Source organism: Bombus impatiens, unplaced genomic scaffold (assembly GCF_000188095.3).
Source record: "Bombus impatiens unplaced genomic scaffold, BIMP_2.2 scf_0389, whole genome shotgun sequence".
Classification (NCBI taxonomy): Eukaryota; Metazoa; Arthropoda; class Insecta; order Hymenoptera; family Apidae; genus Bombus; species Bombus impatiens.
In genome coordinates, this window is record NT_176808.1 from 1,653,505 (window position 1) to 1,679,876 (window position 26,372).

At 39.5% G+C, this 26,372-nt stretch overlaps 1 protein-coding gene across 4 annotated transcripts in view; it reads left to right on the forward strand.

The window, feature by feature from the left end:
- Positions 1-6: 6 nt before the first annotated feature.
- LOC100745578 (neuronal acetylcholine receptor subunit alpha-7) overlaps positions 7-26,372 on the forward strand; it is a 264,880-nt gene continuing 238,514 nt past the window's right edge. For all 4 annotated transcript variants that reach the window (XM_024368087.2, XM_033321037.1, XM_033321038.1 and 1 more), the window contains exons 1-2: positions 7-1,243; positions 3,337-3,931. In XM_024368087.2, the coding sequence (XP_024223855.1) occupies positions 3,796-3,931 (136 nt within the window). In that variant the 5' untranslated portion in view covers positions 7-1,243; positions 3,337-3,795. The remainder of the gene's footprint in view (positions 1,244-3,336; positions 3,932-26,372) is intronic.

The window sequence follows — 26,372 nt, forward strand, 5'->3', positions numbered from 1 at the left end:
ACCGTAGCGGCCGGTGCGTACGATGACCGATCCACCTACCTCGTCGTATCTTTCGAGGACGCGTTTGAGGAGCAAGTGATCGCGAGCCTCGACGAACGCGTCGTATTCGTGCAACGTCGAGCGACAACGGGGTAAGCTACGCGAGCACTAGCGTCATCGTCTTCGGAGAACTATCAACGGTAACGATGACGAGGCGTCGTGAACGCGAACCAGCGGTATCGTCCTAACCGAATCTCGAGTCGAAGATTTCGTACGCGAATCTCGAGAGGGACTGGGCAGCGATAAAGCAGCATGGTTTTGCACAAGGACGAGCGAGTTAGCGGACGTGTAACGAACGAGAAAGGGAAGAGGAAGCGTGCCGAGAGGATTTGATGTAAGAGAAGCAAGCCTGCAGAAGTGGGAGCAGCACGCTTGGCCAAGTTGCCTGGATACGGCTAGCAGCACCGTGTTGCGCTCCGCTGAAGTAGGAGGAAGCGAAGGAGGTGGAAGGTGGTGCTAATACACGAAAGGATGGAGGGTGCAGTGGACAGTAGTGGGACGAAGAAGACGATGCACGAGGCCGACCAGGCTACGAACGCAGGCTCGTGCCGCGTCCAACAATCGCGATAACATAGCTGCCTTCTTTGGATACGATTGCCTATGATAGTCGTGCCAGAAGCGTTACTCGCCGAGGCAACTCGCCGCGTCCAACTCTTCGTACTCCGATCTCCGCAACTGCTATCCCTTGAAAACTCATCAACACCTTCGACGCAAATCATCGTTCATCGATACCTTCGATTCGAACTGTACAACCTTTCGCTTCTCTCACGATTCTTCCTCGATTCTTGTTTGAAGGTGGTCGCGCGAATTCCCAATGAGAAATTTCGATAAGGTCGCGGACCAGAAAGTAGAAGTGTCAAGAAGAAACGAAAAGTGTGTTCGTAGTATTTCGTTCCTCCGATCGTACTTCCATAAGGGATGAGTGTATTCGTGCCAGTGAATACCGTATTCGTAGTTGGATAACGAAAGAGAAAAAAAACGTATTAGGTCGAATACACGCGTCTGTGATCGATACAAACACCTGTGAAACGAGCGCGTCCGAAAGACGTATGGAATTTTCTTTACGTATCCGGATACAACGGTCCTCTTTTCGTAAACGACGCGTTCGCTCGACGTGTACTTGATACGCGAAGCTAGAACGTTGCCGTGTAACCGATAAATTGATAAACGATACCGAGACGACAGACGCCGAACGCAATCGTAGGTACGTTCGTACTAACAAGTTACAAATCGCTATTGCAACTTTCCAGATAAGAATTCCTATTTTTGTGTCTCTCGCCAGACCACTTTGTCGTGACCAGGCAATGTATTTTCCGTGTTTCTCCGATTCATAAACGAATAAGGTTTCGAGAACGCTTCCCTTTGACGTTCAAAAATTGCGTCACAAACGTGTATATTCAAGCATCGTTTCAAGGGATGCTGATTAAAGCTGAGCACCGTTTAAGTAGCGCGAGCAACGTTACGTAGAATTCTCGAAAGATTCCGTCGAATATCTTTGCAATTGCACGAGAGATTTTTCGAAGCCCGTTAGAATAATTTCAAATTTCGATTACACCGTGTATTCGGAGCAGGTGTATTCGGAGCGTGTACATTTTTGTCATTTGTCACTTCATTTTGTATGCAAAAAGTAAAGGCCTCGTGACGGTAGTCCCTGACGAAACAATCTTTTTATTCGAGGCACGTACAACAGTAAACAGTAAACTAGAGAGTTAAAAATGATCTTTCATTTTCTGGATACTCGTAAGCTTAATATCAATACGCGGACGAACTCTATTTCCTGTTAGCTTCGGCTTTTAAAAGCTCCGATTTTCGTGTACCGTGTTACGTAGAACGCAGATGCGTATAAAACCGTCATTCGTAATATTTTTTGAACGCGGAAACGCATAGATCTTTCTCGCAATTGCATGGAAACAAAGATCGCAATACTAGAGTTCCAACATTTATTATATCGATAGCGGAGGCTAGGAATTTCTCTGGGAAATTTCATTTTCAATTTTTCGGTAAAAATGTGCAAGGCTTGTGATACGGTTTCGAGTAAAAGTTGCTTAATCAACAGGTATCGAAAAGATCGAACTTGCCGTGATTGAAAACGATTCCAACGATACAAATAATTCGTTTGGCGCGATGAATAAATGCGGAACAATTTAATCGTATTCTTGATCCATTTTCAATTGTTATCAGTAGGTTACGTCGTCTTTTGAGTATCTTGAAACGCCTCTGTCCAAACTCGAGACATTTCAAGATCGTTGACTCACTGTAACTTGCTATAATTTTGCATGTTATTTATCGTTATACGAATTATATTTCCTCGATAATCGATTTAACGAATAAAACATCGGTTCTGTAAGTGTCGAATTATTCGCTTGATACCGTTTAACATCACGATCAGAGTATAATGAAATTTCTTTCACGATTTTGATTTGTGGGCTCCCCTATCGACGATGTAATATCAAATTTGTATTTTTGACGAGGTCGTAATATCGAAATTAATTAGTAATGCATGCAAGTGTAGATTCAACGACTAATTTAATTATATTACGATAAATTCGAATAACCGACATTTCTCACAAAATTTCCTTCGTAGAGTTCTCACCGTAATGCTTTTGTTCTCGCTTCCGTTACATTTAAATTGCAGCCATCGCTTTGTTAACGCGATACGAAATTAACTTACCACGTACAATAACGTGATTAAACACCGTAGCTTTTCCTATAAGAGGCAAATTAAATATCGTCTAAACCGTAACAGGAGGCAAGGAACAACGTTCACGCACGATAAATTATAGTAGTAACGCGTTTGTTTCAAACACCGAGTCACAAAGATCGATATTAATCGAATGAGATGTTCCTCGTTTGATATCAATCGGTCATAGGTGACCGTAACGGGATGAGTTCGATCTAAATTAGACTACCTCGTTGCAAAATGTCCAAGTTTAGTCTGTGTTCCTTATCTTACGTGATAAATGCGATCGATCGATTTATTTCAGACCATCCTAGGACACCTATGACTCGATCGTACTAATTAACAATGATCTATCGTTCGAGCTTCGGGGTACGCGATGTTCTGTATTCTCTCAGCATAAAACGTTTGTTTTTCTTGTAAACAAATAAAACAAAAGGTTTCGCGTCTCCAATCCTTCACGGGATTTCCGTTGCACCAAGCCAAAAAAAAATGGCAATTTATTATTTTCGAAGTAGAAAAACTTGCAGAATGTCGCTTGAAGACGAGAGATAGGAGAAAATAGGGTCGTGGAAGTTGTTTAGTCGATCACATTGATACGATGGCACAATTATTTTCAGGTGCTTAAAGCGAGCATGCTCGGCGCGTGGAGAGGTTCGATGCGGATCTAAAACCGTGGTGTCGATAGGCAGCAGCGGCAGTAGCGACCAACGAAAAGTTTGAGCGAGTACGCGTGTGGCGGGTGGTTGTACAAAGGAAAAGTGTCGGGGACAACGATTGGTTATGACGGCAAAGTCAGGCGGCATCGTTTCGGGTGCATCGTTGTGACGATTAGCGTACAACTCGCGGTTCGATCGTTTGCCTGTCGACAGGATGATCAGAATCAGGAAGACAGTTCGCGACGAAGAGTTCCCGGGCGACGTTCGAGACGGTGATCGCAGTTCGTAAAAGTGACACGAAAAATATATAGTGTAGTGCGCGCACCAGTGGAGAACGGACGGACGACGGAACAGCGGCTGGAGAACGAAAGGAAGGGAGCATTCGCCGGATTCCGGGTGGCCGACTCTTGCGAATAGGAAATGTCGAGCTGGCCGAGTCTGCAAAATTCATTCGCCATGGCGAACCAGACGAGAGGTCTGCCACAGATGCGAATAAAGCTTTGTACGGTCAGCGCCGGTCTCCAAATAGTCCTCTTGCTCACCGTCCTACCTCAAGGTAAGTTCCGTATCCGCTGATTTCCTCCGATCTTCCGTTATCGTTCGATTCGCCATTCGATCGTTCGACGTCGTAATTTCCTACAGTTGAGGATTTTCTTCGTCTACGGGAGAATACACGCGAGGAAAAGCGTTAATAACGTTCGATAGCATGCTGAAATTTTCTCTTCCACTACGTGACAATTTTTAAATAACGCGAGGACCATATGAAAACTGACTGCTGGTGATTCTTGAAATGTAGTATCGTTATCGACGACATTATCGCTCTTTAAGTTGCTTTCTTCTATTCTTCCTGTTAATTAATTTGTATAACATACAATACAGTCAATATAGTCTGGTCGATATTCGATGAACGATAGATTCGATTTTCGTAGTTTCTGCTACTTTTATGTTCAGTTTTGTCAGTTTACGAAATTAATTTGCAGAAATTGCCTTACGAAAGCCGTTTAACTGTCTCTTCCAACGCAACGTCTAGTTAACGGCTGGAAAGTGTACGTTACAATTCGATTTAATGAAAGCGATCGATCGCAGGAACACGCATATTCCGTTATGCGACCAGCTCGTAACAATTTGCATTGTGTATCGGTGTTTCTATATGCAAATACTTTGCACACTCGAATATTCTCAAATGTTTGTAGTAGACCCGCAGGTTATACGCTTACGGCCGTTGGAATTAAATTCTGGTATCTCATTTTGTTTCTGACGAGTTTTAGAATCGTTGTTTCTTATCAAGAATGCATGCACATGGTACGTACATATCGAGGAAAAACAGTCGAATTCAATAATTTTAGAACGACACCGATAATTTAACCGTATAATACAAACAATTGCGGTCATTACTTATTTTCATTTAATACAAGCTATAGAGAAAGTAAAACAAAGTAATAAACAATCTAAATTTTCTAGTATTTTCTGTGTTAACGATATTAATTTACAAAAAGCTTTCTGTATTAGTCATAGTTAATTATAACGCTCGATTAATTATAACCGTTATTAGCTATTATTGTTAATCATCATTATTATCGTATGTATTTACTAATACATTATCATTAATCGTTAACCACCCATCGTAAAATAATTTACACGTAGTCGTTACAAATTTCGTGCACACGTAGCTAAACGATATATCGGTGTGTTCGCGAACTACCCGCAACAACATTTTTGGCAGAGAATATTTTGTTATACGGTAGAAGATAAGACTGTGCTTTTATTGATTCGCAAGGAAGAATTACGAAACTCTAAACTAGAAAAAACCTAATTCAACGAAGAATTCATTTTTCAAAAATAAATTACGATCTTACGTGCGATCGAAAGTCGAGACAAGGATGCAATCGTAAAATCGTAGCTCTTCCCGATCGTCGGTTCGTTTCGTCGCAAATTAAACTTCTTGTAGTTTTTATTCACAACTAATCCTCCCCTCCTCTGTGCCAGAAAACTTTTGATACCGAAAGAGACAGAAATCGTACGACCCCGTTTTCAGTTCTGCCGTAGTGGCTCGGTTCCCACCTTGTAAAGTGGAAATCCAACGTGAACCTCAATTAGAGGTGGTACGCCGAGCTTATCGAGACTGGCTTTCAAAGCTATTTCCTCCATCTCGAACCATATCTCCATCTTAGCTTCTGCCCTTCTTACGTTATACGTATATTTATACAGGAATCGACACATATACATAATATATAAATCTATCGCAGTACACGTAAATATAGATACGATGTAGATTTTCATTGGTCTATGTATGTATTTTCTAAATAGAATTCTGCATTTTCTCAATTTTCCTTCGATATTCTGTTTTAGCTTGTTTTTAGACTATCTTAGGTGAAAGTATACCGTCAAGTTTTTAGTTATCGCGTGTCAATGTTAAATGCAATGTTCAATCATCATAGAGTGTTAAGCTTAATGCAAAAGTTGAATTTTATTCGCGAAAATTTCAACGTTGAACATGTTCAATTTTAAACGTACGTATACGACCAAGTTACGAACCTTTCGAGTTCGTTTCTCGTCAATCAAACGTTAATGAAAAGAATTTCACGCTCCATTTTTTTAAATACTCCATATTTCGACCGCGACCGTACTAAATTAATCATCGATTGACGGGCACTTAAGCGAACACGAACGTGGCAACACTTAAATTTTCACCTTCGCTACCGTTTTTCCGCATGGTCGGTGAAACGGACATGTCCGAAATTACATCCGAAATATAATGCTTCGCGTCTCTGGCCGTTAGAGAACTTGCGTACAGCTCGTTACACCGAAAGTGGCGTTCAAACGCGTGTAATATATCGCCTTGTCAATCATAATCAAGGTTAGCAGACCCGGTGTCAGTGTAGTCGGTATAACGAAATCAGTCTCGCTTCACATTGTTACGTCCTGCCATTTGAATCGATGTCTGATTTCACTGTCACCAGGAAACCGCGTTTCCCCCTTTTTTCGCTGTGATTGATAAACGCATGCTCTTTATTTCGTTTCTATTTGCTGGTATAAATCGTTGCACGTAATCTTTTCACTAGCAACTTTGAAGTAGATCGTATGCTTTCTTTATTTCTGCCGAAGTTGTATTCGTTTCCACAACTGGCTCGATTCTTCACTCTTTATTTATTCTTCGGAGTTTATTCTTAGAAACGTGGTTGGAATTTTGGACACATCAGGGTCGATGCTTGGAACATAATTTACGTTTAGTAGGAAGATAGATCGTTTGGATTATTCGTTCCAGTGAGAGTTAAGTCTGAAACAATTGAAGAAAACGCAGTACACGTGATAAATACGGCAATTTCTATCTCTTCTATGATTAAAGACTGATTCATTTCTCACAGGTTCTGAATTCACAAGTTATTTTAAAAATTACCCTTTCATGAAGTTCGAGCGCTAAGAAAATTATTTGCACATAGTTAGATTTTCATAGACGAACGAAAAATGTGATAACGTAACTGATAATTCGCAAATTTATATACATATAATATGAAAATTTAAATTTCAACCATGCAAGGTAATACAGGGTGGTTGGTAACTGGTGGTACAAGCGGAAAGGGGGTGATTCTACGCGAAAAAAGAAGTCGAAAATATAGAATAAAAATTTTTCGTTCGAGGCTTTGTTTTCGAGAAAATCGATTTTGAATTTTCGCTCGGTACGCGTGCGGTACGTTATAACGGATCTCACTGTAGATCGTTGTCTCGATAGAAAAATTAAAAAAGAAAAATTTTTATTCTATATTTTCGACTTCTTTTTTCGCGTAGAATCACCCCCTTTCCGCTTGTGCCGCCAGTTATCAACCGCCCTGTATAATATGAAAATTTAAATTTCAACCATGCAAGATAATTTAATATTATCAATGCGAAATCAGGAATGTCGTATCGTGACGAGTTACTTTCGGTATTTGAAATCGTAATTACGTGTTCTTTCTTGACAATTACGCGTCGACTCCACTCTGATTAGCTTTTAAGCAGTTTCTGCAAATTAACTGCTCATGGTATTAGTAGAACAAACGATCGTCGATAAAACACGCGTCATGAAACGTGGTCTGGCTGTATTCGTGACGGAAACCGAGGTTACAGGCGGCAGTAGATACGGAATATCGAGCACAGACGCAAGGAACAAGGAACAGGTTAATCGGCTGGAAAGTATTTCTTCTGTACAAGAATACGGAAATGTTCTTTAGGTTATTAGTTCGAATTCAATCCCGAACATGGCATGTTACAAGTATCATTACACGTTGAAATCTTCTAATAAAAATATAGTGTTGTGATAGATCGTGCACCGTCACAGGAAACAGGAAATCGTTCTTCCGTATTCCGTTCTCATCCAACGTTTATATCGAAAAAATGTTTATTCCAGTTTTTAATACTTCCTCAAGCAAGAATCTACAATGTCTCGGACGTGCATTAGCTGCATCGCCTGGCGTTAAGTATATGAGTGGCAATAAAAGAAGTCTTGAAATATCTTGCAGTTTAGCGAAACGCTCGTATAAAACTAACTGGTAAAGGGTCAGAATTAAAGAGAGATCTGGTAACCAGTTATGCAAAAGTGTGATATAAGAGAGCATGCAGTATAATTAATCTTTGTATCTTTTCCTCTCGTATGACGAATAAAGCAACGGAAACTACACTCGGATGTAAATGAGTACAGAATTCGTCCCTTTTACTGGACATCGTTTATTTCTAAATTCACGAAACTCTGTTTATAAGCATTCTATTCAAACGGTAGCGCATGCCAGATTTTTCTTTATGCGCTTTAGCGACCACTCTATCTGCACTGCTAAATTCACGAGGTTTTTGTTTAAAAATATTTTACTCGGGAATAGTAACACGCACAGATTTTCCTTTTGCGCGTTTCATCGTACACTTTAACGCAACCTGGAAAGTCGCCTAATATTTTCATCCCACCTACATTTTCTCGACATCGTTCGAACGTGGTGATCGACGATCGAAGAAATGCACGGAACCTCGCGTAGTACAGAAACTTCCCTTCCGATGGTTTTTGTGTGCTACACGTTACGCTAGGTAAACGACAAAAGAGCGTGTAAAGAAGCGCTAAATGCAACAGTGGGTTGGCTCGCTGGTAAAGAATGTATTTTCGAAGGTCGAAGCTCGCACATTTCTTCGTTCGGCCAGGAGATTACAGCCGATAATAAGTCATCCGATTTATCGGCATGTTCTGGCTGAAATATCTTCTTGAAGGGGCCAGATTTCAGAGGTATCCACCCGCAGCGATGCTCGCGATTGTGAGTTATTTTCATCTGAAAGGCGGAAAGCTCCCTGTAAAACTGGCCGGGACACTACGTATTTTTCCATTTTAAGGTTTACACTGACCAATGGCGGTTTCTCGATTATTTACGCTGGCAATAAGATTCATTGTTATCTGTATATGGTTATGGTATGTGTTTTCTCTGATAAATAACTAAAAAAAAAAAAAAAAAGAAAAGAAGACAAATGAAGACATGAAACAAACAAGTGAAAAAAGATTCGTTTCTTCCTAGCTTCTTCATTCATATCTTAGCGATCTAATTGCATATTTAATTACGCTCTACAATTCAATAATACGAGTGTCTCTTCTCAATGTGAAGCTAATTCATCGGGTAGAGACGGTTAGTGTAAAAATTATTCTTCATCATTGAACGATCGATCGTCGAATCAAACCTCTGGACATCTGTCAACTCTACGACAGAACCGAAGACATTATCGAAGAAAATAATCGCATTAAAGATGACCATTGCTTCGCAAGCATGAGGAACTTTTGAATGATACCGTTAAGAACAAGGATATAATGTACAAGATGTTCGCCAAGTTCGTGCCGTTTTCAAGCGTGTACCTTCGGTTATGATAAAACATAGCCTCCATCTCCTTCCGCGACTTCTTTCTAACAGTTTCGTTTGAAAATTCTTTTACGCGTTCCTGTTCTCTCTGTTTTGGCAGATTTTTCCTAACAATGGACGTTGTAGTGACCTGGACTAATAATAGTCTAACGAGGCAATCTGGGGAATATTCCTGATGCTGTAAAATTTCTCAGTCGATGTCCTGCAGTAACATTTTCACGAAAATCCACAATACCACGGTGGAAGACGACTGCCTTTCGATTCAATAATTTTCTTAAATATAATTTAAGTTTTCCCGTAAGCTTGAACAAAAATCTGATCTTCTATCAACTAGGTGGTGATCAGTTAGGTTGCAACTGTTCGCTTGTGGTCGCGAACCTTGAACGATGTTAACGTTCAAGGTGGAGGTAGATTAAAGATATCTACTAAGCTTGTGTTCAATAAGTTTATTTAAACTGTTTGGTATAAACGGAAAATTACAAACTGAACTTAGGCGAGCGCGTGATGAGTCTCTTGTCTCTTGAAACGTCTGGTGCCTGTATCCTAACTGTCAGTCTAGGGGGTGTGTTTTAGTCAACGTTTCCTATGAAGTGGGAATCTGTTTCTGTCCAATCCTGTAACTGTCGACCTGTCGTGGGCGTCTCTCATGTGACGCGCCTTGTGCGTACATGGTCGAGGGTGCGTAGCGTAACGCCAGTTGGCGCCCTCGTCCTTGGTCGGGTGTTAAGACTTAGGACACGTGGTTCAGCTTAGAGCGGACCCGTCGAATACTTACGATGCTACTTAGCCTCTAGGCGTGTAAATCGTACAACTTGCGACGTGGCAATTTCCAACTTGCTAAAAATTAGCGGATGTGCCGTCCGTCCTGCAAACTGAGGATCATCCAAAATTCCGAACATCTTCGTTCATTCTTAAACAACCAAATTGAAGATATATCCATCGACGAGAGAGAGAGAGAGAGAGAGAGAGAGAGAGAGAGAGTTTTAAAAACGCAATTTTACATGCAAAGATGGAGCAAGCTCAGCTTTTAGGGTTTCAGGGTTGGTAGAACTCGAGTTTCATCGGTTGGTGCGCGCGTTCGATTATGCAGCTGTTAGACGTCAAGATTTTTACATCGCATTACCAAGAGGCTGGAAACACATCCATAACGTTCGATATTGATTCGTAGAAACACGCGCTCTCCTCCTGCCCTCCGCCCCTCTTTCGACCGAGCGTGCATGGGCATTAACTGAAAAGAGCGCTCGAGAGGCTTACGAGCGAGATTTCACCAAGAGGAAAAATGTTTTTCAGTTCTGCGTGCCTTGTCGGCTTAACCTGTCGTCTCTCTCATTGTATTAGCTCATGCCTGCATTCTTTCATGCCATCCACACGATTCCATGGCCTTTTGGCTGATTTGACTTTAACGCGTGAATTACACAGCGTCACACTGTAATTACTTGTTTACTAACACATGTTAAAGATTCAAGTTAACTGCTAAAAGCTGTCGCGTGTGAAAGTTTACCGCAGCACATTCTAAAGTAAAATCTCATTTTAAAGTAAAAGGTTAATAATAAAACGGAGCATAAAGTGGAATTAAATATTTCATCATTATGTAACATTACGTGAAAGGGTATTTATTGTCGTTGTTGTTGTTTTTATATAGATCTTTTTTTAAACGATAGAGGGATCATCGTCAGACTTCGTTGAAATGATCAAAAGATGGGGAGTACATTTTTCGTTACTCTTGATAAGATGTTCTCATTTGTATGGAAATTTATCGGCCCTAATCGTGCATAAAAATTAGCTGATTTTAATGCAAAAAATGTGTCAACGAGCAGTCGTAGTTGTCAGGTTTTTGCAAAACGTTTTCCGTTTAACGTGTTTTGCAGCGTTCGAAAAAAGTGATACCCTCCAACAGCGATGTTCAGCATAGGTATTATGGTCGTGATCAAATTGATCACTGAAACTCCAATATTTTTTGTTCCGTGAGGTTTGTCACATGTTGCACTGCATTATCGCATCACGCGAAACGATCTTACGACAGACAAATATAGAATACTGTAGTGTGCAGGTAACATTAAATTACTTGTAATTTAAAAAATAAGCCACGAAGGAAATTTCATCGTTGTCTGTATAGAATGTATAGAATCGGACTCTTTTTTCAACGCTCTGTATATTTCGCGCGTTGATAACGTTCAGTTCCACCAAATTCTTTCCATTGCTAAACGTATAACACGTATAACACAGCAACTTTAACTTTCTTCCATGTAAAGATCAAGCTTTACGAACCTTGAGAATCAATTTCGCATTCTATTATTATATTACTATCGTACGAGTCACATATTTTTTTAGCTGCCAGCTTCTCGTGTCTGTTAGTTAAAAATGATATTTTAAGCACGATATTTATTAGCTTCGAATCGCTAACTGGCAAATGGCAAACGTACAAGCAAAATACACGAAGATGTATTATCGAAACGAGCTACGCGTTGTTTTTCAAGAAAATAAGCTTCTTCTACCTACAGCAGAAGTTTATTTATGGCTGAGCTCGATAAAACAATCGCGATAAAACAACCGTATTATATTTTATCGCAAAAGGCAAAGTGGAATTAGATAGAAACACGAAGAAACAGCAAAGTACGTGTATTGTGATACGGTTAATTTAGATTAATTTCCCTTCGTTCCTACGTTTCTAGTTAATGTTACTTTAATGTCTCTCTATTTTAATTGTTTCAAGTGTATGTCATTGATAAAATTACATTGTACAGTACTACGAAAGTTTTAGAGAGTAATTAAGATTTATGGTTGGTCTGTGAAAACTTTCTTGTTTATGTACCATATCATTTATAATCATAGAAGATAGCAAGATTAAGTGCGACATCATTAATACGATATGTAAAATAAAATATACCGCAGTGTACTTACAGCGTATAGAAATAATTCCTTTATTGACAAATTCGAACTATTCAACATACGGCCTGAATAAGCATAGCTACGCATCCAGGAAAATCACGTTAAAAAAATACTGGTCGTTAAACATTCACCGAAGCACTCGACTTTCAGTAGATTAGCCTTTAATCGATAACCGTTCGATCAAAATCGTTTCGAAGTAACCAAGCTTCGACGACTTAGTCTTTGGTAACGAATTTCAGTTCGAGTTATTGTCGACGATCAGATTGCGATGGACGCATGTAATATATCGTAGAACAATGTCAGTTTTTACAAACAACTATCGCTATCATCCGCTTGTCATTCTGCAGCATTCTATAGGATCGATAGTGAATTCGATTATGTATTCATTTGACTACAAGGATCATCTATGTAATATTCAGGATGTTTCAGCTTTCTCGCTATGCTTTATCAAACTTTATTAAGAGGTTACGACAAAGGTACAAAATAAAATCGAACTGGCTCTTCGTACGATACATTAGTTAAACGAGCATTACTTTCAACGGCGAACAAGATATTTTGCTGACTGAGTATTTTGTTTTAGGTATTTTATATATTTCTTTTCATTGTGTGCATTCCGTTTCGTTCAAATTATTTATTCGATATTCTACAATTTATCACAAATGTGCAAACGTCAAATTTAGTGATTATAACAAGTAATCGATTACACGCTATGGTTTCTGTGACAAGTTTGTAAAATGCTGTGTCCATAACATTTTTTGCAACCGGATGTTCTTTCATATTCCTTGTTGCTCGTATATAATCTATCGTTATTAGCTCAATTATGCTTCCCACTGTAATTATGAAATATATATTTTCACTGCATCTTCGCATTCCCAGATAAATAGAACCAACGTACGACGTTGTCAGATGCACGATACGAAAGCAAAACTCTTGTCGTTGATGCGACAAGATGAACATCACGATCCGTATTAACTCATTCCCTATACGTTATTCTGGACGACGGTATAAATTTCATTCTCGAAAGTTCTAAACGCGTTCCTTTGGGTGCTGGCCCTTGGCAGCGTCGAAATGATTAATAATCTGACGTGAAGGCAGAAATCCTCGTGGGATTCGGTTAGAGAACGCTACGGCACCTTCATCATCTCGTTCTCACGCCGAACTTTCCCAAATTTGTACCGCGGGGAAACGTAAAAGAACGAAGATTTAGCCGTACTTTTCAAGGTTCCTTTATAGAGTCGTTTCATATTGAAATTGCCGCCATTCGTAACGTCAGCTAACGTTACGTGCCTTTTAATGGTGATTTACGATCGCTAGTCCACCAGCTTATAGCTCGGTCAGTCCATTTTCAGCAATTTGGGAAGTCGGGGATGTGTCGAAATCGCCCGGCTGACAGTCTCGTAATTTAATATTATTGCTTGTTAGCGCGATATTTATCTCCGAAGGTAATTTACGTGTAAATGTATATATGTAAATACGATCGTAGAAAACCAACGAATCCAAAAGACCAAAATCCGCATGGTATGGTACAATTTGTAATACGTAATACACACTTTTAATATGTAGGCAATATCCATAGAGTTATAGCAAAATTTATTGTTGCTATTCCGCAAAAAGGTCGTATATTATTCACAGATAACTCGCACGCTTTGGTCAAATTCAAATAATCGTTGCTACAAATTGCCCAAAGTGCTCGGACACTTACGAACGATAGCATACGAATATCATAATATCAACTCTTGATAATTCGTGTCTTTTAAAAGAAAACACAGAAAAAAGATGTAATTTGACGGTTTCGATTTATCGCATGGCCTTGTTAATGATCGTCTTATCATCGACAGCGCGTCTTGAAAAGTTACAAAAGTTCGAAGAAAGCAACGTACGAAGGTGCTTCTGGTCTCGATATTTCCTAACTTCTAATCGCGTTAAAATTTTTCAGAGAGCTCCGTCGTTCGCTCTAACGTGGTCTCCGGCCTTAAAGTTTGGCCACATTTTTCAACCCACGCCGATTCACATTTAAATCCATTTTTAAACCCACACCGGCTCGCGTTTAAATCCATTTTTCAACCCACGCCGGCTCGCGTTTAAACCCATTTTTCAACCCACGCCGGCTCGCGTTTAAATCCATTCCGCACCCCGATAACAGGAGCCAGCGTGTCGTATTTCCGCACGGTCTTTCTTCTCGGGTGGGATCCGCGAAAGGTCGGCGGCGCCGCATGTGCATAAACCGTAAGTTTTCCGCTTTCCAGCGGAAGTTCACCGCACCAATCACGCGCGGCGCTTGCGTGCTGGCTCGTATATTTATTCCGGTGGCACAGCGATATTTCCTCGCGAACGTCTCTGCTCTCCGATCTTCTCTCCCACATATTTACTTCTCCCGTTTAGCGGTTTGTAAATAAGCCAAACTGCTTGGGGATCATTGCCAGAAAGTTTCGCGGATCTCTAGCGAACGAACTTTAGCAGCTATCCAGTATATACTGGATCGCCTAAGAGGAAGTCGTCTGTCCTCAACTTCCAACGGAAGAAACCTTTGCCGCGCTCTGCTACGCGAGTGCTGTGGGTTTCGAAATTTGATTGCAACTTATCTAGCCCAGATACGTGTTCTAGACGTCTGTAGTATAAGATTTTTGATTGTTGCGTAGGTTGGAAGAAATCGTTTTCTATAGACGATTTAATTTAAAAAGACGAACTTCGAGCAAATATAGTTCACGTAAGAGCAGCGTTTAATTTCGAAAAGCTATTATTCAGGTCGTGAAATAATTGACACTCTTTGACCTGGAAAAGTCGAAGTCACGGTCTTACGTATGCCGTTTGATGAATGAAACATTTCTCTGGTGCAGATGGATCGGCGGTGAAGAAAATTCACGGAGTATTAGAATTTGAATTTCTTATCACCTCGAAAGATATCTCAAGATCGACTCTCGATTGTAAACCTACTATCTCGGTAGAATTCATTTCACATGAAATATCCCACTGGCCTTTTTGCTCCGTTATATTTTTTTATTCCTTCCTCTATTTCAGTTCATTTCCATTGCTTTTCTGTATACGTAAAATTCAGTAATAAATTAGTTGGAACGGTGGCCAGAGAATAGACAATTTCGTAATTGAACTGTTTCAATCAATGTATAGCTTTACGGTGAAGTATAATCTACGATTTTAACTATCTAGATTTCCAATGTCACCGACTAACTAAATAGTAGCTTCAGTCCTTGAAATTGTCATTAATCCTTATCCATTTCCATTAAATGCGAACTAGTCGGTCGTGTATTTTCTCCTTTGGGCTACTGGCGATCAAAGCGATTCTCAGGCAATTTCATGCAAATGCTAAAGAAGCTTAGACAGAGGCACGACGACAAAGCCAGTTAAATATTTAATTGCACCTCGAGTAAAATTGTAGATTTAGTTCGCTAGATATCGCATTAATCGGACTTAGAGTAAATCGGTGATCTTAACGTACTACCATTTCGAATTCTTCGATCTAATTTCGCCGTGTCATTTATTCAAAATTAAGAGACAGACTGGCGAAACGAATCTCTTATAACTAATTGGTCGAGTATTCCTTTATTTAAAAAGTGAAACCTTCCGTTTATGTTCTATTACTTGAATTATATTCATAAAAAGACGAGATTTATAGGAACATCCGCAATTTAATTATGTCGTATTAATACTATTTCTCTTCGTTGATCCCAATGAGAAAATCTCATGTATCTTTCAACGTTAACACCGATATTCCGATCGGCAATCCTCTCATACATAAAACTCTCTGCTAAACGACGTCATTTGTGAAATGTTCTATGAGCGCGTACGAACGTAGTTGCCGGTATTAGCCCCATTTTCATGCAAAGGCACGGGTATCAGCGTTGAACGGTGGATTAGATGAACGCCGGCCGCGCGGATATCGATACATCATAATCGGTCAGAACCGGTAGACAAGAACGTTTACAGCTAGCCAGTGGAGTTTCCGCTATGGGACTGATCCCCTGGTTTCCCCTACCTTCTCGTTCTCTTCACGAACATGGTCGTCGAAGTTGCAAAGGGGAAGCAACAGAGCGTCGGAAATAGGCTGACAAAGAGAGAAGCGAAAAGATCCCTTTTATAATTAGGCCCACGGGCGACACGTTGCTCTTCTAATTACCTGTCCAACAATCCGGCAACGAACGAGTAAGTGGATCCAGCCTCGACACTAGTCGCCTTCGTCGTTACGAAGCTTATTTAGTTATACGAACAGATCTGTAAGCAACCCGTCGACGTCCTTATGCAGCTTTTTCTTCGCTGTACAAACCGAGCCGCTCCTGGGGCACTTGAATCGACCTAGAACTTAGCCAGTGCTGCGGAGAAAGGACGAGGCGACGAAGCTCGAGGAAAGCTTGGAGAAAAGGTTCGAGGAAAGCCCGAGGAAACGACTGGGAATCGTGAGCGTTCAGCGTTATGGAAGTACGTAGAAGTGTATGGCGGTGTAGATCGACTGGGAAAATTCGGAACAACTTGGGTAGAAGCAGAAGCGTAGTTTTCTTGGGTGAAAGTGATGCTAAAGCGGAGGTGAATCGAGAAGGCAACCGGCTATCGTAGAATCTTATTCTGATTGCCGTATTTGATGTTCTATTTACCGCGTGGATGGTTGGATTCGAGATTGAACCAAGTTACTCAGGTTTATTGTTAAAATATGTTTATGTTGCTATTGTTATGGGAAGCAGCATTATTGCGGAGAAGAATTTTCCGGCAGGATATCAGGTTGAGATACCTTAACGTTATTTACAGTCTCTATAGCGTTCGCATTTTTTAAATATTGGGTCGTTTATCATTTTGATACATGTAATACGATGACAGTATAGGTATATTCAATGCTACCTTTTCTTCGAGTTTTCCATTACTAAAAGATTCACGAAAAAAGCTAGTTTTTCTAAAAACAAAAAATAGAGTTTCGTTTATAAGCTGTAACAATTACTTTTTCGTATTTATCGTCTTTGATGTTCGATCAGAATCAATGATATTGGAATCAGAATACCAATTTAGTCGAAATAGAAAATTACTTGTTTTTGTTGCGTTACAACAACTCGTTGTTGACTTTTTAACTATGACGATACATTACAGTTTTCTCAGAAACAGACCATTTATCGAACGACCGAAAGTCCTACGTATTATGCTTTTCTTCCTTCGTTTTTACGACATAGTTCAACGTCACTATGCAAAATTGCGCCGAGTTGAACTTCTCGATGCTACGTAAAAGCTGTTCGTTGAGTCGCAACTATTTACCAACTCGAGAGGAAAGTTTGTGTAATTTAATATGCGAATACTTGTTCCAATAAATAATGTAGGCGAGCAAGAGTGAGAAATGCCACCTTCTTTCTACCCAGTTTTGTTAGTACGAAACACACTTTGGAAATATGTAAATAATAAGACAGCGCTTAGTTACATAAATAATCGAGGATAGAAACGAAATATTCGTAACGCTGTTTACGGTGAAGAATTTTGTTCCCGTATACTCGTGAAATCAAAATCGGAGAACAGAATTCGGTGGTCTTCCTCGATAGAGAAATATAAACGTTGCTCGCGATCTCTGGAATATCTTACAATACGTATATACAAGCGTATATAAACCATGAGATAGTAACGAAGCAAGATAAATAGAAATATCAAACGAAAAATGAAGTAGCGATTGCAAGAGTAAAACTGTGTTTTTTAAAGTCTTCAGACTTTAAGGTTCTAATATGTAAGCTTCTAATTACTTCGAGCAGTATAAAAAACACGCTAGTCTAATTAGGGTGCTTTAAAAAGGGTCTGGCACATGGCGCAAAACGAGTGGCTTCTTCCATTGTTACCGCTTTAAACTTCAACGTTAATCGTCAAGACGTACTTAGAACTTCATCCTCGACGTTTGTCGCTGTTTTTTTCGCCCGACATATTAACGTTGACAAATTAAATCTCGCTCTCGATGCATTAACAATGCTAATTGCTTTAACACGCAAATGCACTTAACGCGATAAACAATGGAGTTACGAACTAGAGAGGCAACGTCTGATTGTATTCTCCGTGCCGCTATCGAGAAACTTGCTTCATTGTACGAAAGACTCGCCGTGTCTTGCCAGGCTAACGACGAAGGGTATGGGGTATCGTGTTTTTGATGTTATGCGAGTCAAGGTTCTTACGATAACCTACAATCTACAGTCACCGACACCAGGCAAGAGGAATACATTTCGCGCGATTTCGACGAGAAGTTGGCACGCTTTCACGGTTGGCTATTCGTCGAACGAAAACCACTAGAGTGTAAACGATCGTACAACACTCAGGATGTGCAAAGACGTGTGTAGTTATGCTAATACACGGTATAGCTTGAATGGTGCACTCGTGTAAACATGGAAGTTGAATGTAAAACAGCGAACGCAATAGTTCGTAGAGACGTGTGTTCTGTAGCGTGGCAAGTGTTAGAACTTCAATAATCGATATCAAGCGTTTCAGCGTTGAATAAGGAGCCTCGAAAATTTGCTCGCGCTACGCTATTGAAGATTTATTATTTTATCAGTGTTTGAGAAAGTTTCCGAGATGACTATAAAAATTCTGATAAAAGTCGCTTCCTTTTGTCCCTGTTGTTTAAAACGACTTTCAATCACGGTCAGTGAGACAAGGGCTTCGAGTAGACAACGTGTATGCAGGGTAAATTGCTTATTCTATAGCAGAGGCATTATAGGATAGCAACATCTGTTGTCTGCTAGCCGTAGAGTTGCCTGATGCTGGTCATGACTTTGCAACGCTGTGCATAGTTTGAACTACCTGCTAGATACGACTGGACTATTAATTATAGTCTACTGTAGCATCGGAATATTCAAAAAATGAGCAAACCTTCTTGCGAAATGACTCAGGGAATAAACTGCCATCGTACATAATACACGACTAAATTAATTAGTAAACAAATTAATATAGAAGTTTGATGTTGTGATTTAATTGATATTATAATTTCCACCGTTCGTGCTATTGATCGATGATCAAAGCTACTGGTTTTTGCTTGTTCTTGAACGATAGCGATCAGAGTGACGGCAACAAGACGTTAGGATCGATAGAGTAGCACGCTGAAAAGCGGTGGCCAAAGTGTTTATCCAAGAGTCGTAAGCCTCTGTGATTTGAGTAGCCAAGGCTGCCTCGATATCTACGGCCTCTTAAACGTCGATGTGCATATACCGGTTGACCCAATAAGGATAGAACCGTTGCTTCTGTCTCTAGCCTTTTCCCTCGGTTAGTCTACTTCAAACTAGAGGGCACTGTAAATCCTGGAAGAGGTTCCACGCTGCTCGACATACGTCTGCCTTAATCCTTACCGAGTAGCAAAATTACTTAGATGTTAGGACTATTTTACTCGAAGTACGTTTCGAGAGAAATCGTACTAACAGAATTAGATGTCTATCCGTGGGCCGCATTGTGTCTCTTTGAAATTGCCCACCGATGAAATTTTAACTGTAATATTCTTGACACAATTTACTTTTTAATTTTCGATCGCCGACATGTCGAATTATGGCGTACTTTACGCAAATCCAAATTTAGCCAATGCCAGAGAAATAGCTAACGAATGTTGTAAAAACGGATACTGCACGCGATAAGCTCGCACAGCTAGCAGAAGAAAGAATCGGTAAATGAACTGCACGATTGTAACCTTCGTTGTAGAGAGCAGCGTTGTTTGGACCGAGTCAGATTTTCTCACCCTAACGAACCCGATACAACCGCCCTTGCAAGCGCCGCTAGCACGCCACCGCTTTTATCGGCTACTCACACATCCATAATCGTCGGTTGAATCGTAGTAACAGCAGGTATGTAGGAGCAGGGGTGAAGGCAAAGAAGGGAAAGAAGAGGGAGGTAGCGTACAGTGGAGGATGATGGAACGCGACGTAGGCTTGTTGCTGGCGTGGCGGTGGAATGTGGAGCAGTGTGTCAGAACGACACCCTTCTGAACCGTTCCCACCGTCACCCGGCCGCTTAGTTCTCCGCACTTTCCAACCCCCTTTCACAAAGACTGCTCTCTCTCTCTCTCTCTCTCTCTGACCCCCTCCCCTCCACCTCGACAACGGCGCACAGACTACAACGCCACAGCTCTCCGTCTCTTCTTCTCTTTCCTCGGTCCCTTTCCCGCTCCAATCTTCCCTGTCCCCTTTCCTGCCTCGTTTGCCTGCCGATACAGCTCACGCAGACACCGATTTTCTTACTTCTCCTCAGATATCCGACTAGCCCTGCTCGATTGTTTTTGCGCCTGCTCTTCATCCTTGCCTTATCCTTTAACGTGAACCACTTCTCCCAGTTCCTCTTTGGTATGTCCACACCCGGCGACAGACCCGGACGTCTTTTTACCCTGTCCTCGACGTTAACTCGACGCCACGTCTCTCCGCAGAATTTTCGACGACGCAGATATTGTTCCCGTCCAGGCGTTTCCACTTTGACTCGGCGCTGTTCCTTTCTTCTGGAGACTCTGTCGTCGTTTTTGTGGACACCTCCATCCGATCTCGAGGTTGTCGTTCCTTGAAAGTTTTTAGTTGATGCTACTCCATTTTGTTTGCATTTAATCCCCCTGTCCCCCCTCCACCGCCTCCGCCTTTGACCAATTTGCCATTGTAACCCTTTTCTAGCTCGTTACGCTCCGTTTCGCTTCGTTCCTTTAAACCAACTTTGCTTGGTGTCTGTTGAGATTTGCCCGGCTTCGTCTTGTCGTTTCTTTCACATCGCCACACGTGTCTTCCAGGATATTGCTGATTTACACACGATATTCTAACTGATTCATTTTCACATACACGAATAAAGTAAAAGCCACTATCTGAAATTATTTTTACGTTGCAAAACTTTCAGTTCTATCTGATGTAGTTCAATTTAATTGTTAATGTTCTCTATCGATGAAGTCTAATTACTTTTGAAATATGATTATGGTTAACACAATAAATGAGTAATCTATGGAGTATTTATCAATTTCAAGCTATTTCGCTAATGACAATTTTGTTAAGATTATTAGCGGATCGGTTAGCACAATACAAGTTTAGTTATCTCTTGTATAGCTGTTATCAAGAAAATGCGATTGTTAAACAATATTAACGAATAAAGCTACTATTAAAATTTCGTCCATTTATAACAATTATCGTATGTACATTGTATCATTCCATAGAAACATAGTGGGTCACCAGTGTATTAAATTGCCCTAATGAACAAGTGACAATACTAAAATAGGTTGTATCAGACCAACGAAGTTGACGAAGAAACAATTAATTCGTAATTGGAAGGACATTTCGCTTGGAGCATACTGTTTTGCTTTATACTTCTTCATCCAGCTATTAATATGCTATTATGCGTATGGTGAATACTGATCAGGATGACTAATCCGGACATGTATAGAATTATAAAAGTGTGAAATTACTTATAAAACGAGAATTGTGTTTCTGGAATGAAAATAAGATTGCTTTGCATTATATGTTGAGCTTGTTGTTTTATTATATCTTCCTCTCTAATCGCCAACAGATTATCAATTATAGACAATTTCGCTATCGATGTTACAAAAGGTCTTTCCCTCAATCATGCTTTCACATTTTATTTTGCTGTAACATTTTAAATAAAATATTTTTATTCTGTAAAATCTGTGATACCGACGCGAGAACGTCGCTGGTTTGGATTAAAAGTTATTTGGCGATGTTTCATACATCAAGTGCGCCTGACATTTCGTTGAAAAACCGTATAGTGCGATCGTTAATTAAGAAATACGATCGTTTTAAATTTCGTCCGAAATTTTACGGACGTTCTACTAGACGCTACATAGCTTGTAAATGTTCTCGTCGTTTTCGTCAACAAATGGCCATAGTTTTTTATACTCTGTAAGTAAAGTAAGATCATTCGTTTTATAAATGAGTTGCGTGTTTTCACAGCGCAAGGCAAAGTAGCAAAAATACGACGAAGAACTCCCAAAATTGAATTTAAGGAAACAGTGGTGTTCAAAATTATTTGCTTATACAATTTGTGAAATAAATTCTTGTAATTTTTTAAGAGATTCTTAGAAACTTAAATGTTGTTATTATTATTATTCCACGGTGATTCCCGGCAAGGTTAAACAATTTTATTCTGATTATACGCAAAGTTGCGTAAAACGTTATGAAAAGTGTAAAGTGTAAAAATAAGCTTGCGAGATTACGTATAAACAGAAAATTTAATCATCGATCAAATTTTTCTTACATTTACCAATAAACATTCGATTTTCACACGTAATTTAACCTTCGTTTCTCTTCGACGCACTATTTGTTTGGAACAATAAAGATTACCAAAGAGTAAATAGAGGAAACTACGCTTTTCTCGGATTATATATTTACAAGCGTTGGTGTATAAAAACTGCAGTATCCCGACTCTTGAATTTCACACTATAGCCAAAACAAACGAAAGTTCGTGACTTTTTATTAAATACTATTAAATACTGTGCATTTTATCTACAAACTTCTACTACCGACTTATTTTAAGCACTATCGTTATGATCTGACTAATGTCTCGTTTGAATAAAGGAGAAAGTAACGAAGTGTTCGAATTATTAATTGCGTCCTGCATAATTTGTCAGAAGAGCGATATATTCAAAGAATCGATAGTATTTAAGGTATTGGTAAAGATGAATTCCAAAAGTGAGATATTTATTGAAACATAAGTAAGCATAATAATGATACAAACGATACTTTCGCTATATGTATAAATAAATACCGATGTAAGAAACTGGCATATATTTTCCAGGTCACGTATTCTCAGTTGAAATTCTCAGAAACGTATACCTTTTCCTTTAGTGGTGCGGGGATTTGTTCAAAACATCCCTTTTAGTTAGATTTATTGCAGAATGTGACGTGGTCGTATTTCGGTAAATGGATTTCCAGGCAGTATAGTCGGAGTTACGCATTGCTGGGAGTAGAAAAGCAGAGAGGCAAAAGGACTGACGAGAGAAAAATGAATGTTCAAAGAACGGTCAGCGTTAAGAAAAAAATAGCGAAACGATTACTTCTTCTACTCTACGACTGTGCACTTCTATCAACATGACGTAACGTTGGCAAAGAGCTTTTCGATATCTTTGGAGCCAGGAGGGGAATGGCGGAAACATTAATTACATCTTAACGTGGTATAATTCATCGTTAAAAGAAAATGGACTTTTACGATATAGTTTCTCGTTCGTGTTTTGTCTTTCCATCGTGAGAAAATCTATGGAGAAGGGATTAAAGAAAAAAGTTGAAATTGATAAATGTCATTGCCTTAAAAGATATTTATGAGGTTACACTAACGATCATGTTTCTTGCATTTTCGATATTCGGAAAAGGATTCTCCTGTTGTATTAAATAAATTTATTACAATCTAGAACACGTGGAAATAGCGGCGATTAATGGTGTAAGAGCTTAGTATAGTATAGTATAGTATGGTAGAGAAGGTGGCGGCGGAGAGAAGGCTGGAGAGAAAAAAAAATATTTCAGCGACACTGACTGCGACGGAAAAGCAATCGAGGCAATTTCGTTCTCCCTGCAACTGCAGCTGCTCGGTGTATTTCCTCTTGCGCGCGCCTCCAAAGAAAACGCTTTACCCGCCTCTGGAGGGTAATTGCTATCTACGGATGGTGAACCTTGTCATAATTACTCGCCGTTTAATCTCGCCTCGCTTTTTCCATCACCACTGATATCTCTCGCTTTGCTGTCTCGTTGTGTATAGAGTTATACAGGTGTTCGTGGAAACATTATGTATACAGTTTTTTTTTTATATATATATTTTACTCTATACACATGTGACTCTGTGCGCCTGTGCTCTGTACGCTATTGATAAACTTCAGAGTTTTCGGTTCAAACTCGGCGAAAAATGTTGATCGATTGTTCGATTTGTATTTGTTTCGCGCAGTTTCCGATTTATTTCGAATAGAAGTTGCAAGTGTGGACTTTTTCAGATCAGAGTCGCCGATTGTTTCAAATTCTATATGCCGGTCGAGCATCGCGAAGCATTTTGTACTTTATGACTATTTATTCTACCAAAGAAAATAAAAAAAAACAATGTACGTATTTTGTACGTTTTTATATATTTACTTCTGGGAGTTTCTCTCATACAGATGGTACAGTTAATTTACAAAATTAGGCACGTGACACATTCTTTTATGCTACTGACGCGTACTTGAAAGTTTAGACTTATTACGTTCTGAACACGATTTCCATTGTTTGATCTTTGTTAACTCTACGACGACTTGAACATAAAGCATTTAATTGGGCGAGCCTATCAACGTCGTTGGCTACGCGAGAAAATTTGATTGCCAACAAAACTTTCACAACGATTGCTTACGAGCGAGATGGTGAAAATTAGAACGGCAGCTGCTCCGAGCATAAACTTATACCTTCGTATATACTATACATACATATATGTACATAGAAGTGTACATATATAATCACTTATATCATTTCATCGTATACGTATACACGTATATCTGTTATATACAGCTGATATTTTCTCTTATCGATCTCTTCTGAAGAAGAGGGTAAAAGAAAGGCAGGCAAAAGAAGGGATCAGGGGCGGAATTTTATTATCTATAATCTATATCCTCGACAAAGTATCCCTTAAGAACACTAAGCTAAATAGCAAGAAGCGAATTTTTTTACATACATACTGTGTATTAAACGTCGAATATTCTCCGTTTAATATTGTGTACAAACACTGGCCTACGTTTGTCAACACCGTGAAAAATTCAACCGATCGGAACTGAATATTTATAGGCAATATCAAAGGAGAACCGATTTTGTATTCGTGCCTGATATTGATTGCAGCAAAAAATAGCGTCTCATTAAAGCGTGTTGTTAGATGTTTTAATATTACGTAACGCCCGGACCTTTGTTTATCGTACGTGTCGATTACGATAATTTTCCCTTAAAATCAATTTCAAAAAGATCTTTTAATATTCAGACACGTTGCTCGACGTAATTATCTTAATAACTCGTTGCAAACGTTTACCACATGATTATCGTGTATTATTTAATTACTGTGCAGATTGCTGAAAGGCAATTACGATAAAGCAACGAGAGATCCACGCTGATAGAAATTTTCAACGAAGTGTACGATACTTTGATTGAATAAGAGTTTCGTACACAAATCCTAGAAATAGATGTTACATTCTCGCTTGTGCAACACAAATATTATTTAATATTCTAACGGAGTAGAACAACGAACAACGATTCGCCAAGTTAAACAAAAACTTTTTATCGGTAGAAACGACTATCCGATGCGGCGAAAAGAAGAACAACGTTAAAACGCTATCTGTTTGCCGAGAAGGTTCATCAAAATTCCGAACAAGAAGAAATCTCGTTGCGCGTCTTGTTGAGGAGAAGTCACTTTTAAAGAGCAAAGTAACGTTTCTGGAAATGATTCAAAGTCCGAATATTTTTTCGTTCCTGTTACTAATAGAATTGTTTGCAGATCTGCCTGTACATTTTTCATTTCTTTCCTCTGCGATTACAGGTGGGTCGTGAAATAAAAATAAAATATTTTGCGTTTGTTCTATTGCCGTAAAAAAAAAGTCACTTAGCTTCGAAAATATGTTTAGTCACGTTTTTCATTTTGTATTAGCTTGTTCGTATTCGAACTTTAAACAAGCAACGTTTTGCTGTAATACACCTTTGAAGTTCGACGATAAGACGAGCCGGCATCGATTTCTATATTTTCACCGAACAGATACGTAACGAAACTGGGGAGAGACTCCGGGGAAATTAGGAATCAACAGCTATGTTCATTAGGTTATCTGCTGGTAAATATCAGCGTTTTCAACGCCTTCCCTTCTACTTAGGTTCTACCAGGGCGGCACGGTTAACGATAATGCAACTGACAGTCGAGATTTAAGATAATTGGATTTCAGTCCCAGCTTAAAATGCGGCTTCCAGCTACCGTTTAAAAATGTCGCCGAAACGAGGTGGATACACGTGAAAGTTTTCGTGAAAAACCAGACACTTGGCTGTGAAATATCGTGATAGAGTAAAAATTACATTTTTCGACGAATTATTACTTGCAATAAAAGGTAAAAGCTGTGAGGCAAACAATTGTTGAAACGATTTGAATATACTCAGTGATAGGTAATGTTTCGAGCTGCACAAAAGGAACAAATACATCAGGATACGTAAGTCTAAGACGAATAAATGCTGAAGGAATTTTGTTAAACACGAATCAATGCGAATCGATTGGTATATTTTTATATTATTTTTCGTTTATAGGTGTTTCTCTTCGCGATAATTTTCAACGATGATATTTTTC